Here is a 17,054-nt window from a genome sequence, read left to right on the forward strand (position 1 = left end):
GCAGAGATCAGCTAAGTCAGTAATATCTTGGGATACGATGATATGCAGAACACTTTGACAGGAAAAGATGGAAGAGCTGAGAGATCAGTGTACTGACTCTCCTTGCAAACCTCAGGGGAGTCTAAGATGACACTTGTTTTGATGTGAATTTGTCACTGGTACATCACTCCCAGAGGCAGTAAACAGCAGGGGCCTTGTGCTGATCCATTTCTGGAACTAGCCCTGCATGTAAGCACTTTCTATCACATGAGAACATCTTAAAATTGTGTTTTTTTAAAAAAGAAACACAGCCCATATAGCTACATTCCTTTTATTTTAATGACTTTGGCATCTAAGATTAACAAAAAATAAGATGGTTTATCTAGTTAATCTTGTTTGCAGCAACACTGCAGACAAAACCACTTCATGTAGTTAGTTGGTGTCAATAATTTCCTGATTTACAGTATAATTGGGAACACAACTGTGGCATCATAAGAATGTGCAAAAAGCTGCATTGTTTACAAGGATTCAGATTAATGTATCACATGTACATCAAAATATACAGTGAAATGTGTCATCTGCATTAACAACCAACGCACCCAAGGATGTGCTGGGGCAGCCTGCAAATGTTGACACACATTCCAGTGCCAACATAGCATGCCCCCTATGCTCATCTCCCAAGTCAATGTGCTGGTAGGAACATTGGAATCACTAAGACAGTCTCTGATACAAACAGCATTTTCCCCCACTAGCGCTGTTTGGCAAAAATGAATCTTAAATTGACGTCATTTTGGAGAAACCAAGTGCAGATTGGGTGATCGCTTTTCAGAACACTGGGTGATCGCTTTTCAGAACACTGGGTGCTCTGGAGCACCTGCACCAAGTCCCCATGCAATCACATCTTCCTAATAGCTATTAGATCATATTTGTATGTAGTTATTTGTGTCTTCAACTCACCCATTTTTTTTATGCGGTTGCTGCATGCACTCAAATAAAGAATGTTAGCTTTGATTTTTTTTTCACAATCTTACTCCAATTGTTTTCTTTTGATCCACGTGATTTTGTTTTTTCTTCTGCCCCTTTCTGTCCCACTTTGTCATTTCCTCCTTGGTATCCTGTGTCACTGCTCTCCTACAGAGGAGAAGTTCACACCCTGCACACACAGGTGCCAAGATAACAACAACCTCTCCCTCAATATCCAAAAAAACAAAGGAGCTGACTGTGGATTACAGAAGGAATGGAGATGGATAACATCAATGGGACTGCAGTTGAGAAAGTGAGTAGTTTCAAGTTGCTCAGTATACACATCACTGAAGATCGAACCAGATTTGGGAACAGCTTCTTTCGAACTGTGATAAGACTGCTGAACGGATCCTGACCCGGATCTGGGCTGTACCTTCCAAATATCCGGACCTGCCTCTCAGTTTTTTTGCACTACCTTACTTTCCATTTTCTATTTCCTATTTATGATTTATAATTTAAATTTTTAATATTTACTATCGATTTGTACTCCAGGGAGCGGGAAGTGCAGAATCAAATATCACTGTGATGATTGTACGCTCTAGTATCAATTGTTTGGCGACAATAAAGTGAAGTAAAAAAAGTAACCTGGACTGTACACACCAGCTCTGTGGCAAAAAAAAGCACAGCAGCATCTCTTCCACATCAGGTGACTGAAGAAGTTCGCCATGAGCCCTTAAATCTTCAAGACCTCTATAGGGGCACCCGTTGAGAGCATCCTGACTGGCTGTTTCACTGCCAGGTATGGGAACTGCACCAACCTTGATTGCTGGGCACTGCAGAGAGTGGTGCGGACAGCCCAGCACATCTGTGGATGTGAACTTCCCTCCACTGAGGACATTTACACAGCAGGTGCGTAAAGAAGGCCTGGAAGATCATCGGGAACACCAGTCACCCCAACCATAAACTGTTTCAGCTGCTTCCATCTGGCAAACTCTACCACAGCATTAAAGCCAGAACCAACAGGCTACGGGACAGCTTCTTTCTACAAGCAATTAGCCTTAGAAATTCACATGTCTGCACACTGCGACGGAGTCATAATGCAATGATTTTTACTCCCTCACGTTGTGGGACGGATGTAAGATTTAAATGAATTCACATTTCCTCTTGATGTATTAAATATCTTGTCCTTGGAGCCCCAACCCTTCTGAAAGAATGTTAGGCAAATACTTGCTCAGCTAATTCTTAAACACCTTGCTCTCTTACCAGGTGTGGTAAGAAACTCTTAGATAGGCACATAGATGATAGGAAAGAGGACTATGTAGGAAGGAAGGATTAGATTGATCTTAGAGTGGGTTAAGTGGTCGGCACAACATCGTGGGCCAAAAGGCCTGTATTGTGCTGTACCGTTCTATGTTGGCCCCACTGCGTCGCATTTACTGATGTAAATTTGCATTATTCTTTGGTTTCCTTGCCTTATGAGTGAGATTGTATGACGATGCAAGTAGTCAATGAATTTGACAGCCTTGAAATTATATCCTAAAGAAGGGTTTCGGCCCAAAACGTCAACAATCTATTCATTTCCTTAGATGCTGCCTCACCTACTGAGTTCCTCCAACATTTTGTGTGTGTTGCTTTGGATTTCCAGCACCTGCAGACTTTCTCATGTTGTTGGAATTTATACCTGCCATCTAAACGTTTCCTTTGAATGAAATCCTTTATTACATTTAATGAGAGGGCACCGCCTCATATGAATGGGCTCAAATATGTGTATGGCTTAATTCCAGTGCTCGTGTCTCTTAACAGCAAGTCACCCAGTGGTGCATTCACAGTTTGATTGTTCAGAGATTTGTCTGTCAGCAGTTTTAAGGCTAAGAGCGCTGTTGGTGGTTTTGGCAGCAGTTCATTTAACTGGGATATAATTATTGATTACCACTTTGCTTTTGAACCTCATTTCTAGATAGCTTGACAAAGCTGGGATTAGCCCTGTGTCAGGACGTTACTAACTGCTGGTTGGAGAGAAGGGACCTCTTTGAAGTAAATTATCTCCATGGCTGATTACTGCACACGGTGGACTTTGTTCAGAAACCTCTCTAGTTAATCTTCAGTAGAAACACGCTGGTGTTGACGTGCACGCTAGTCTAGTGGGCTCTGACTTGTTCTCAATTTTTGAGACACCACAATTAAAGATATTTTGGGTTAGGGGTTGAGGGATAGGGAAATTGGCACCTGTGACAATACTGGTATTGATTTGTCAGAGTGGATGGATTCATGGGGGGGTGGGGGGGGGAAATCTCTTGCACAGAAAACTCAGGCACCAGCCATGAATAAGTCTCATTTAGACCTCAGGGTGATGGACTCATGTCAATATGCACATCACAAAACAATTTAGTCTGGCTGCCAGCTTTGCACATTTTCCTTAGTTTGGAATAAGTTCAAAAAAGTTTCAGCACACCAGGTGCTATGTAACAACACAAGCTTTCTATTGGTATTTTTCAGAGTGTTTGTGTTTAATGTAGGGCTATTTTTTTAACAGATAGACATTTTTTAATGTTTGAAAGCACATTTTAGGGAGCCGAGTTAGTTCATTTCTAAGTGAGAATGGACTCTGTTGTACACATTATGTTTTTCTAGTTTCTGGTCGCTCCGTTTTTTGTTGGTATTTTGGGCGATTTTGATCGGGGCTGGTCTGTAGATAACGAACAGCACAGAGCTAGATTGAAATGAACTGATCTGATCTGAATATGCCTGGGCTCTTTTGATTTTGTGTTTTATATTCTGTGTTTTTTTTTCCTTTTTTGCCATTTGTGAGATTTGTTTCTCTTCTTGGGGGGGGGAGGGGGTCGGTATTGATGTTTATCTTTGAACGGTTTCCAGGATTTTCTTTTGTTTCGTGGCTGCCTGTGGGAATGAAATCTCAGGGTTGTATACTGCATGCAAACTTTGAAAATAAATGCACTTTGAATCTTTAGAGTTACTCTGACCTGCTAAAACCCATGGGAGGTGGCGCAGTAACGTAGCGGTTACCGCGTGCGTTTACAGCACCAGCTGTAAGATCGTGGTTTGATTCCCACTGCTGTCTGTAAGGACTTTGCCCGTTCTCCTGTGACTGTGTGGGTTGTGGAGCTGGTGACGCTTGTGGGTTGCCCCCAGCACATCCTCACTGAATGAGATTGAAGCTAGCTATACATTTCACTGGGCCAGGCAGCATCTATTGGAAGAAGTACAATCGACGTTTCAGGCCGAGATATTGACTGCACTTCTTCCTATAGATGCTGCCTGGCCTGCTGCGTTCCACCAGCATTTTGTGTGTGTTGCTTGAATTTCCAGCATCTGCAGATTTTCTTGGTATACATTTCACTGTATGTTTTGATGCTTCAATACACATGTGGTGCTCCTTGATCCTTGATGATAAATGTAAAACGTAGCAGTTCCGAATAATGTACTTTTATTTCTGGCTTGGCTCGTGTTCTTGCATCTCCAGAGGCAGTTCATTTTATATGAATGTCACTTCCTGTACCTAAGCTGTTTTTTGTATCATTTCCTGCGCAGGTTGGTTTTGATTCAATTTGAAGCATATGGTGGGAGACGTTCATTTCCATTACTCTGTTTTTGCTTTTGTGACAGCAATATCTTTTCACAAGTAAGAGATCTTATTGAAAACCCTGAAGAAAGTTTTAGTCTGTAGTGATTTTTGAGGAGTTGTTTAGTTCTCTGCATAGCTTTGTAGAGCACACAGGGCAGTAGAGTGAAAAGAGCAGGTTTTCAAAGGCATTGTGTGTGGACTAGAGATGCATCTGAATGCTATAGATGATAATTTTGGCTTTGGACTTGAGCAATATCAATTGCTGAGACCTGGAAGTCAGTTCAGAATTCAATTCAAGTTTAATTGTCATTCAACCTTGTATGAATACTCATGAATACAGCCAAACGAGACAGTGTTACTCCAGGGTCAAGGTACAAAACACAGTACCGACAGTCACACACAGCACAAAGCACACATAGCATGTATAAGATGGAAAGGTACAACCACTCAAACTGCAGCCAACCGATGGCGCCAAAATCTGCAGATTATCTCAACAGAGCTTGTCTTCTGCCGAGCGAACACTGGGAGGTTGTGGGGTAGGGCAGCACTGACTCAAGTCTGGATTCTGTGCCACACTGGCTCCACTGCTTCTCCCTGGCAGCTGTAAACAGGCAACACCTCAGCTTGAGGCCTAGTCCTTGCAAGATGATAGGCAGAAATAGGATATCAATTAAATACAACCACTCAAAATCTGTATGTATATATGTAGTCCAGACCCTCAGTCCATTGTCCTGCCAAGCACTGCGGGGTAGGGGCAGCACCAATTCCAGCCCGGATGCTGTGCTACGCTGCCCCGGTGGAGTGCACTGGCTCTGATACCTCTTTCCCTTGAGGCCCAGAGTCCAACTGAATATTGCCAAAATCTGCAGTCGACCACAATGGAATGTGGTGCATCTACAGTGTCTTCTCGATGCTCAGATGAAACCACAATTAGTACAGCTGCAGCACAAACTTGCAGAAGGAATGAGAGCAGCAAATGCTAACTGTGGAGTTGAGATGCAAATGGAGAAAGCATGCTTCAGCATGGAGGAAGCAGGGATGAGGTGCACTCAAGGAAGAACATGTCTGTCCCAGCAGAGGCAAAGTGTATGAAGCAGCAGCTGACTTAGACAGTGGTGTCTGTAACTGGTCATGCTTTGCCATCACAACAGCCATTGCATCTTACCAAAGAATATGTCCAAATGCATCTTGGTTATAAAAAAGACAGTGATGAAGCTGTCCACACCACTCAACCAGCATGACTTTGAATTGAATTGACTTTATTTCTTACATCCTTCACATGCATGAGGAATAAAATTCTTTACGTTACATCTCTCTCTGAATGTGCAATGTGCAAATTATAGTAATTTGTCATAAATAGTATGTACGGTAAGATATATAACAGAACAGTCAATCTAGCTTAGGAATATAACTGGGTCAGCTTGAACTTATCAGTCTGATGGCCTGGTGGAAGAAGTTGTTCTGGAGCCTGTTGGTCCTGGCTTTAATGCTGTGGTACCATTTCTGGATGGTAGCAGCTGGAACAGTTTGTGGTTGGGGTGACTCGGGTCCCCAGTGATCCTTCGGGCCCTTTTTATGCACCTGTTGCAGTAAATGTCCTGAATAGTGGGAAGTTCACATCCACAGATGTGCTGGGCTGTCTGCACCATTCTCTGTAGAGTCCTGCGATTGAGGGAAGTAAGGTTCCCATACCAGGCAGTGATGCAGCCAGTCAGAATGCTCTCAATTGTGCCCCTGTGGAAAGTCCTTAGGATTTGGGGACTCATGCCGAACTTCTTCAACTGTCTGAGGTGAAAGAGGTGCAGTTGTACTTTTTTTCACCACACAGCCGGTATGTACAAGTGAGGTCCTCGGTGATGTGTATATTGAGGAACTTGAAGCTGTTCACCCTCTCAACCTCGGATTCATTGGTGTCAATAGGGGTTAGCCTGTCTCCGTTCCTCCTGTAGTCCACAACCAGCTCCTTTGTTTTTGCGTGAGGGAGAGGTTGTTTTCTTGACACCACTGTATAAGGGTGATGACTTCTTCTCTGTAGGCTGCCTCATTATTATTTGAGATACGGCCAATCAATGTAGTATCGTCTGCAAATTTAATTAGCAGATTGGAGCTGTGGGTGGCAACACAGTCGTGGGTGTATGAAGAGTAAAGGAGGGGGCTTAGAACACAGCCCTGGGGGAATCCTGTGCTGAGGGTCAGAGGGGCAGAAGTGAGGGAGCCCACTCTTGCACATTATCCAGGTATCCATAGTCATGGTCTGCACCAGTAAAGACCTCCTCTCGCAGTTCCATGGAGAGTTTGTAAACTGGATTTGAAATTGGCTGTGTGGGAGAAGACAGAGTGGTAGTAGATGATTGCTTATCAGACTGGAGGCCTGTGACTAGTGGTGTGCCTCAAGGATCTGTTTTGGGACCATTGTTGTTTGTTGTCTATATCAATGATCTAGATAATAAAGTGGTAAATTGGATCAGCAAGTTTGCTGATGACACTAAGATTGGAGCCGTTGTGGACAGCGAGGAAGGCTTTCAAAGCTTGCAGGGGGATCTGGACCAACTGGAAAAATGGGCCAGAAAATGGCAGATGGAAACTAATGCATACAAGTGTGAGGTGTTGCATTTTGGAAGGACAAATCAGGGTAGGACATACACAGTAAATGGTAGGGCACTGAGGAGTGTGGAGGAACAAAGAGATCTGGGAGTTCAGATACATAATTCCCTTAAAGTGGCTTCATGGGTAGACAGGGTTGTAAAGAAGGCTTTTGGCATCCTGGCATTCATAAATCAAAGAATTGAGTATAGGAGTTGAGATGTTATGGGGAGATTGTATAAGGCATTGGTGAGGCCAAATTTGGAGTATTGTGTACAGTTCTGGTCACCTAACTATAGGAAGGATATCAGTAAGATTGAAAGAATGCAGAGAAGATTTACTAGGATGTTGCCAGGTCTTCAGTTGAGTTACAGGGAAAGATTGAACAGGTTAGGACTATTCCTTGAAGCGTAGAAGAATGAGGGGAGATTTGATAGAGGTTTGCAAAATTATGAGGAGTATAGACAGAGTAAATGTGAATAGGCTCTTCCCACTTAGGTTAGGAGAGAGAAATACGAGAGGACATGGTTTTAGGGTGAAAGGGGAAAGGTTTAGGGGGAACATTAGGAGGAACTTCATCACTTAGAGTGGTGGGAGTGTGGAACGAGCTGCCATCTGACGTGGTAAATGCGGGCTCACTCTTAAGTTTTAAGAATAAATTGGACAGGTACATGGATGGGAGAAGTCTGGAGGGTTATGGACTGGATGCAGGTCAATGGGACTAGCGGAATAATGTTTCAGCACAGACTAGAAGGGCCGAATGGCCTGTTTTCTGTGCTGTAGTGTTCTATGGTTCTATGGTTCCACCACAGCAAGAACCTCAGTCAGGAATTGTCACTGATGCCAATCCTATCTGCACAGGCGTGGATAGGCTGAACTTCCACCCATCCCAAGACCCACATTTGGCAAACCAGTCGCCACAATGTTTTGATTCAGGAGCTGCAGGTGCATTAGATTTGGCTTGGTATCTGGCTTGTTGAGACTTAGTCACAGCAAGACTAAACATGTTCGACAGATAGTCTGCCTGTTATCTGACCTGAAAGTTAGGCTTTCACAAGGGCTAAGCCTCAAACCTAGTAAGAGCTACACCTTCTCTGGAAGTGGCTTGGTGGGGAGTCGCTGCAGAGCAGTTCACATTAACAACCCAGCTATGGGTTTACAAACGTTGGGGCAGAAGCTGAACAAATGCTGTGGCTCTCTGGAGGTAGTCTAAGAAAATCTCTTCAGCAGACGCTATAATTTTCCATAGCTCTTACACAAAGAAACACAGAGGGTACTGGAGCTTGCAGATTTGCTGTTGGAACTGCAAGCCGCAAAAAATAAGGGTTACCTACTAGGGCTGAGTTTCTTGGACACAGTGAGGAATAAACCCTATAGTGGAGAAACTACTAATGTTAGGTAACTGAAGATCTCAGGTATATGTCAGAGCATCATGCCCTGTATCTGCTATTTGCATTCTTTGTGGAATTTACCTGCCACAACGCAGAAATGTAAAATGACCCCAGCTTTAAGTTCTCAACTTCTGGTAACACATCATTCGAAGAGAGGTCTCCAGCAACAACATTGAAAACCAAAACCCGGATTACAGTCAACAAAACTGAAGAGGTAAACTGGATTATGAAACGTGATAGACCAAAAGAAACCAACCTAACCCTTTAAAGAACTGCAGAGGATTCACAGGAAAAAAAAAGCTTGCAGACCGGAGACACTTTCTAAAGGAACACTCAATTTGTTCGGCAGGGTGGAGTTATGTCTCTACCGAAGGCGGTGTAAGGCACTCCCTACATATAGGTCACCTTTGGGCAAGCTGCTTGGCCCCCGATCAGGGTCATATGAAGTTATGGGAGCAGGTGGTGGATGGTCGTACGAGCAGCTGGTGCACATCACAAGTCCTGGTTATACGACCACTGACACTAGGCAGACAATCTGAAGAGAATAGATAATGGCAGGGGTCACCTGTCTTGTAAAGACACTGCTCAGAAGAAGGTAATGGCGAACCACTTCTGTAGAAAAATTTCCCAAGAACAATCAGATCACCATGATTGCTGAAGTCATACGACATGGCACATGTCAACCACATCATCGAGTTTGCCGTGGTGGGTCTCATCAGCAAGAATGATGAGTCAGCATACAGAGAGGAGGTGCAGTGGCTAATGGACTGGTGCAGAGCCAACAACCTGTCTCTGAATGTAAACAAAACAAAAGAGCTGGTTGTTGACTTCAGGAGGACACAGAACAACCACTCGCTGCTGAACATTGACAACTCCTCCGTAGAGATCGTTAACAGCACCAAATTTCTTGGTGTTCACCTGGAGGAGAATCTCACCTGGTCCATCAATACCAGCTCCACAGCAAAGAAAGCCCAGCAGTGTCTCTACTTTCTGCGAAGGCTGAGAAAAGTCCATCTCCCACTCCCCATCCTCACCACATTCTACAGAGGTTGTATTGAGAGCATCCTGAGCAGCTGCATCACTGCCTGGTTTGGAAATTGCACCATCTTGGATTGCAAGACACTGCAGCGGATAGTGAGGTCAGCTGAGAAGATCATTGGGGTCTCTCTTCCCGCTATCACAGACATTTACACCACACACATCATCCGCAAACCAAACAGCATTATGAAGGACCCCACACACCCCTCATATAAACTCTTTTCCCTCCTGCCATCTGGAAAAAGGCACCGAAGCATTCGGGCTCTCATGACCAGACTATGTAACAGTTTCTTCCCCCAAGCCATCAAACTCCTCAATACCCAGAGCCGGGACTGACACCAACCTACTATACCCTCTACTGTGCCTGCTGTCTTGTTTATTATTTATTATTATTTATTGTAGTGCCTGCACTGTTTTGTGCACTTTATGCAGTCCTGGATAGATCTGTAGTCTAGTGTGGTTTTTGTGTTTTTTCTTACGTAGTTCAGTGTAGTTTTTGTATTGTTTCATGTAGCACCATGGTCCTGGAAAACATTGTCTCATTTTTACTATGTTCTGTACCAGCAGTTATGGTTGAAATGACAATAAAAGATGACGACTTGACTTGACATTATGAATATACATGATATGATTATGAGGACCCTTTTATTGTCATTTCGTAAGGCATGCAATAAGAAATGATAAAATGTTTTTCCAGAATGATATCACGAAAACGCATGACAAACCGACTTAAAAACTAACAAAAACCACATAATTATAACATATAGTTACAACAGTGCAAAGCAATACCGTAATTTGATAAGAACGGACCATGGCACAGTAAAGGTCTCAAAGTCTCTTGGAAGTCCCATCATCTCATGCAGACGGTGAACCTCCAGCGCCGATGCAGCATCCTGGAAGCATCTGACCACAGTCCGACTCTGAGTCCGTCCGAAAACTCCGAGCCTCCGAGCACATCTTCGACACCGGGCACCGAGCACCATCTCTGCCGAATGCTTTGACCCCGACCCCGGCAACAGGTGATAGGCAAAGCTGAGGATTTGGGGCCTTCGTCTCCGGAGATTCTCGATCGCACAGTAGCAGCGGCAGTGAAGCAGGCATTTCAGAAGTTACTCCAGACATTCCTCTGCGCTTCTCACGGCTGTCTCCATCAAATCGGGATTGTGCACGGCCCCCTAGTTACACATAATCGAGATTCATTCAGAATGGCCGCGTGCGCTGCGTCGCGCCGCCATCTTGTCCTCCCTTGAATATGTTTCAAGTGTTGTGCTTTGACTGCACGTACTGAACAAAAGACTGTAGAGCTATCATGCACTGCACTGATCGCAACAGTGGCCAGCACATATCAGCACTTCATTCAGGGCCCGCACCTTGGGCTACTACTGGTTCCAGCACACCCGCAGCAGAGCACAACGGGGAGCCAGCTTAGCATCAGATGTAACTACTTCCTCATGCACAGTGGTACGCAGGACAGTCTCCCAAAGCAAATCCTGCTCTAAACTATTTCCAATCAACCTCTATCCGAAAGGACGTCCTGAGGAGAAAAGTAAAGCCTTACGTGCTATTAGATTATCAGAGCAATCGGTCTTGGGCAAAATCAGCATTCTTTGTCGTATTCAAAGTTCTGTTTCCCCATACACTCCAAAGACATGTTCTGGAACATCGAAAGTTGCCAGAAGAAGAGCCAGTGGAATTGTTGTGGAGTCAATAGGAGGGGAGGTCTGCTTACCCTTGCCAAATATCATTGTGTAGCCATATTCCCAGCTCCTGAAGGTGCACGTGGTATTCATGTCATAAGGCCGTAGATGACAAAATTTCCCCACTTTGCTCTTCTGATAAGGTTTGACAGAGACACCATCTGTGTGCACAAGGGATGTGAACAGCCCAGTGGCTGGCACATCGTGCCTTATGCCCAATGACTGGACTTGGGTTGGGCCATAATGGGTTGTCGTGGCTATCCCTCGAGGTCGAGGATGATGGTATTCGTTCTGAAGAAGTGGCTGACAGAGTGAAGATGCCTGTGCGTGTATTTATTTAACGTGTACTTGATGTTGCACTCCAAGAAGCACACGATACTTCACAAATCCATCAACTGATTCCAAAGGCAAGGAAACCACGACGATTGGAGCTGATGGGTTTGTTGCAGCCTTCATCTGCCTTCACAGCCATTGAGTTTGAAGTAACTTCGTCTGCCTGTTCCACCGTTGAGGACTTGGTTGGACTGTTCTTTGTCAGGGACCTCACCCTCGACCTTACCGCCATGGGTGACCCTACCAGGAGCATAGCTCCAGACAGCATCGCTCTTGGGATCTCAGGACCACACAAGCTTCTCCACCGCGACAAGGTGACAATCCACGGAGAAGCATAGTGGGTGAAGTCTGCCTCGATGATGCTCATCAGCCCACTGACACCACATTTAAGACTAATGTCCTTGATAACCAAAGAGCTGGACACAGAACGAGATGATATCAAGCAGCAAGGTTATGCTTGGTTACATATTGAATGAAGCAAGGAGATTCAATGTTTACGTACGTAACAGGATCTAACCTATCATGTGATCAACTCAGAAGAGCCAGTGGAGCTGTGTTCCTCGTGATATAAACCCGGCTGACTTGGCCACAAGAGTGCTCCGAGCTAATCAGCTCACCCTCCCTTCATGGTTAACTGCCCCACCGTTTCTTGGTGATCCTCAACTTAAATGTGGTCAGCAGGAACCTTTTAGTTTAGATGTAGATGTAGAACTACGTCCTCAAGTGTTGACTAACATCACTCCGTTATCAACCCTCCAACTTGGCAGTGCATGCTTTGAGCGTATTCCGAGCGGCAAGTCGCTTGCCAGGCAATTGCCCAGCTCTCATGTATTGCTCATTCCGTTACAGGAGTAGCCGAAGACAGCCTTTGCAATGGCTGGCACATTTGTAAGACACCTCTCAGTGCAGACCAACTGAATCGGGCGAAGGTTAGAATCCTTCTTGTTGTTCAAAGGCAGGTGTACGCGGAGGAAGTACTGTGCATCCCAAAGCAGGAATCTCCCCCAAAGCAAAGTCCTCTTAGTAAACTGTGTCCCTTTCTTGACTCTGAGGACGTATTAAGAAGACACATCATACTTCAGAGGAAGCTCACCCGTTGGACATCATGTAATCTCTCTGCTCATCAGACATTATCACGAACAAGTATGTCGTTGAGGCCGTCGCTTTACTAAAGGAGCTGTAAGAGCGGCCGGTTTATAGATTGTTGGAGGAAAGTGAACTACCAGTAGCCTTGGGTGACATGTTGCAAGTTTTTGGAGCGTAGACAGTAGGAACAGCAGATGGCGGACTTGCCAGCAGATCGCTTAAGCACTGACCCAGCATTTATGTATGTGGGTTTGGATGTTTTCTGGTCGATGGTCCATCACTGCAAGGAAAACACGTGGAGGTCATGCAAATTGTGAACGTTGAGCTGTTATTTTTACATGCATGAGCACATGTGCTATTCACATTGGAGCGATCGAATCAATGGACTTATCTGGTTTCATCAATGCCCTCCGACATCCCTTCGCAATCAAGGGACCAGTGAAGCAGTTAAGGCCTGACTGTGGAGCCTGTAGAGAGCTTCAAATTGATGCCAAAAGCTGCAACATTAACCATGTGAACAACTACCTCTCTGACCATGGTTACACATGGATTTTCAATCCCCCGCAGGCTTCACATATGAGCAGTTCTTGGGAAAAGATCATCGGCATTGCGCATCGGTTCCTTGATACAATGTTCCTTAAAATTTGGTCTCTGAAGTTCACACATGGCATGCTGATAACCTTTATGGTTGAGGTCACAGCTATTGTAAACTCCAGACCACTTACTTCAGTCTTTACAGATGCAGATGAGCCTCATACTTTAACCCCTACACAAAAGATTGGCTCCCCTCTTGATCCACCAGGTCACTTTAACAGTGCACACCTACACAGGGAGCAATGGAGGCAAGACCAGAGTTTGGCCAAAACGTTTTGACTGAGGTGGTGAAAGTGATTACTTTAGAAATCTCCAGAGTCAGAGAAAGTGGAGAACTGAGAAACCAAATTCAAAAGCAGGTGAGGTCATCTCACTGAAAGACAACCAAGCTAAGAGGTATGAGTGGCCTTTAAGGTTAGTCAGACAAACCTTCCCTAGTGAAGGTGGGAATGTTAGAAAGCTCAAAGTGAGAATGAGTAAAGATGGTGTAGTAAGACTGTTTTCAAGACCAGTATCTGAGACTGTCTTTCTTTTGCCAAAGACTTGATGAAATGATAATTTGACTTTTAGTTTCATTAGTTAAGTTTGACATGCTACGGATGCTAGATAGGTAGTGTTCTAGTTCATTTTGTATGAACATCACTTCCTCCTGTACATATCATTTCCTGCATGGGCTCGTTTTGATTGAACTTGAATCATGCAGTGGAAGACATTCATCTCTGTCCACTCTTTATTTGCCATTGAAACAGCAATATCTTTTCTCAAGTAAGAGGTCTCATTAAAGACCCTGAAGAAAGCTTCCATCTTGGGTGATTTTTGAGAAAAGTTACTTAGTTTGCTGCATAGCTATGTGTAGGCATAACAGGCAGTAGAGCTCACCTTGAGAAAACACTGGTTGTAATAGTTCCAGATGCTATAAACTGACTTTGTATCACCCCTGCCACAGGGTTCAGATCTCAACCAGCCCCTGGCTGATGCCACCAAATAGGAAAATGTACTGGAGAAGAATGGCTAGTGAAGGAGTTTACTTGGATTAAGCCAGACCATGAAACACCTGTTTAAAGTTCAGAGTAAATTTATTATCAATGTACATGTATGTCACTATCTACAACCCTGACATTAATTTTTTGCGGGCATTCACAGTAAATACAAGAAACATGATAGAATCAATGAAAGACCGCACCCAACAGGAAGGACGAACAGTCAATGTGCAAAAGTCAACACATTGTGCAAATATGAAAAGATTAAAAAGAAATAATAAATAAATATAAAGAACATGAGTTGAAATGTCCTTGAAAATGAGTCCATAGGTTGCGGGCACAGTTCAGTGATGGGGCAAGTGAAGTTGAATGAGGTTAATCACCTCTGGTTCAAGAGGCTGAAGGTTGAGGGGTAATAACTGTTCTGAACAGTTAATGCTTAAATGTTAAATGTTTAATGCTAGCACTATATACACTATATTGTGGAAGAAAATTCTTTCTTCAAGTCCTCTTCATGGTGAGCATCCAATCTTTACATTAAGTACTGTAGTAACAATGTGATTATTTGAGTCAAGTTTGATGTTCTTCTCAGTGATTATTCCCTTAATGGGGGACACCTGTGCGTGACTTTGTTTAACGTGGGGAAGCTGAAGCACGGACAGCCACCCCGTGGTCCTTGACAGATCAGGGTCGGGGTCCAGTCGCATTGAATGCAAGGTGACTGGACCCCGTTGCTGCAGCCTTCCTCTGCCTTCACTACCATTGGGATGTGTCAACATCTTCTGCCAGCTCCTCCGTTGAGTTCTTGGTTGAATCACTCATTGTCTGGAGCCTCCCGCTTGACCTTACCACCGTGAGTGATCCTACTAGGAGCTCAGCTCCAGATGGTACCATTTTCGGGATCTCTCCACCACGACAAGGTGTCGAGCCTCAGTAGATACACAATGTTTGGTACTCTATGTTGTGGAAACAAAATTCTTTCTTCATGATGGTGATGAGCATCCCATATTTACTTCCTTTTTCGGGCAGCTGCCCTCTGACAGAAAGCCAAGTGGGAGCCATAAATTAACTATGCTCAGTGAGCTGTAGGTGAGCAAGAGTGGCCAAGTGATAATTGTCCTGTAATCTTTTGAGATTATTTGATATCATCAGTAACAGACTTAAAACAAGGCATAAATAACACTCAAACACGAGGAAATCTGCAGATGCTGGAAATCCAAACAACGTACACGAAAAATGCTGGTGAACGCAGCAGGCCAGGCAGCATCTATAGGAAGAGGTACAGTCGACGTCTCGGCCCGAAACATCGACTGTACCTCTTCCTATAGATGCTGCCTGGCCTGCTGCGTTCACCAGCACTTTTCGTGTGTGTTGCATAAATAACACTGCTATGATATCAACTTGATGGACTAGTTTCAGGCAGATCAGCCACTATAGTATTTTCTGGAGCATAAATAAATGAGGCTAGGAAGGAATGTTTAATAAAACTTGTCTATGTAAAATATAATTGATGCAGAATAGGTTGCTTAAAGATCTGGTATAAATAGGATAAAAGTAAAACTAAGAGAAGATGATGGAGAGATATATTGAGAGGATCAGCCAATAAAGTTGATCAAAGAAAACAACCTAACTTGGACAAACATGTCGGAGGAACTCAGCAGGTCAGGCAGCATTTAGGGAGAGGAATAAACAGTTGAAGTTTTGGGCCGAGACTCTCTATCAGGACTGTTGAGGAGGGGGGAAGAAGCCAGAATAAAATACTGGGGGGAAGGAGTTGGAAGGTGTTAGATGAAACCAGGTGAGGGGGGACGTGAGTGGGTGGTATAAAGTAGATGGACTTCCACTTGTTTCATAGGTTCTTATGTCTTTTGATGTTCTTTCCCTTTATCTGTGTTTTGTTAACAGCTGGGGGAGTTTGTGAAGTTCGCAGACGTATTTCCATTAAAGAGGTTCGGGATCAGCATAGAACCCCTCACTTTCCTAACAGCGGTGGGCTGGATCGAGCTGGTTGGAGGTTTGCTGCTAGCAGTTGGGCCCAGAATCTTGCAGGAAATCAGTGATGTTGTCCTCTCAGTCATCATGATAGGTAAGGAATGGCGCAACACGCACTTCAGTCAGACATACTGTGAACACAGCTGGACGTGTGTACACATTGTTCAAATATTTGATCTGCTGACGTCCGTGCAGAACCCGCAGGTCTGCGAAACACTTTGGATTGCAGACAAGAGTTCCCAGAACCAGATGTGTCAACTTACGGGTACAACGGAGATAAAATGGTATCTTGTTCTCAAGGTATATGAAGGGTAAACAGTAGAAGGATATTAAACTCCACATGCAAAAGAAATTTAGAGCATGACAAAAGAATAGGAGATGATACCAGGAGGCGACCCACAAATTTGGGACTGACGTCAGGACCGATCTCCTCACAGTTGGAATCGAACTAGGAGGAATTGAGGACGTTGACCTATCACCAACTGGTCCAGGTTAGGCAATTCACTGTGCAACTCTTTAATTAATCAAAGCTTGCACTTTATTGACTGTGCATGAATATCAACACAACTCTGTCGACCCCAGGCCAACAACTTAAGTCATGAATTCTATTGTTCCCTCTGTGCCAGAATTCCCTCAGACCACTTTTCCAATTTATAACACTGAAACAGGGGATCTCCCGTTGGCGAAATCATTTTTCTCCCAGTCCCGGCAAGGGGGTCATCCCTTTGCAGCTAATGTAGAAGTCTCTCAAGCTACCATTCTGAGTGAAAAGTACATCTAAAAGCAAGGGTTGCAAAGCCACAGAAGAGTGTGCACGCGAATCATTACAGTCTGA

At 44.3% G+C, this 17,054-nt stretch overlaps 1 protein-coding gene across 2 annotated transcripts in view; it reads left to right on the plus strand.

Annotated features, from left to right (window-relative positions):
* Positions 1–17,054, plus strand: part of LOC134338091 (transmembrane protein 35B-like) — a 72,974-nt gene that overhangs the window by 2,783 nt on the left and 53,137 nt on the right. For both annotated transcript variants that reach the window (XM_063033626.1, XM_063033625.1), the window contains exon 2: positions 16,133–16,313. In XM_063033626.1, coding sequence (XP_062889696.1) covers positions 16,133–16,313 — 181 coding nt within the window. The remainder of the gene's footprint in view (positions 1–16,132; positions 16,314–17,054) is intronic.

This window comes from Mobula hypostoma, chromosome 26, assembly GCF_963921235.1.
Source record: "Mobula hypostoma chromosome 26, sMobHyp1.1, whole genome shotgun sequence".
NCBI lineage: Eukaryota > Metazoa > Chordata > Chondrichthyes > Myliobatiformes > Myliobatidae > Mobula > Mobula hypostoma.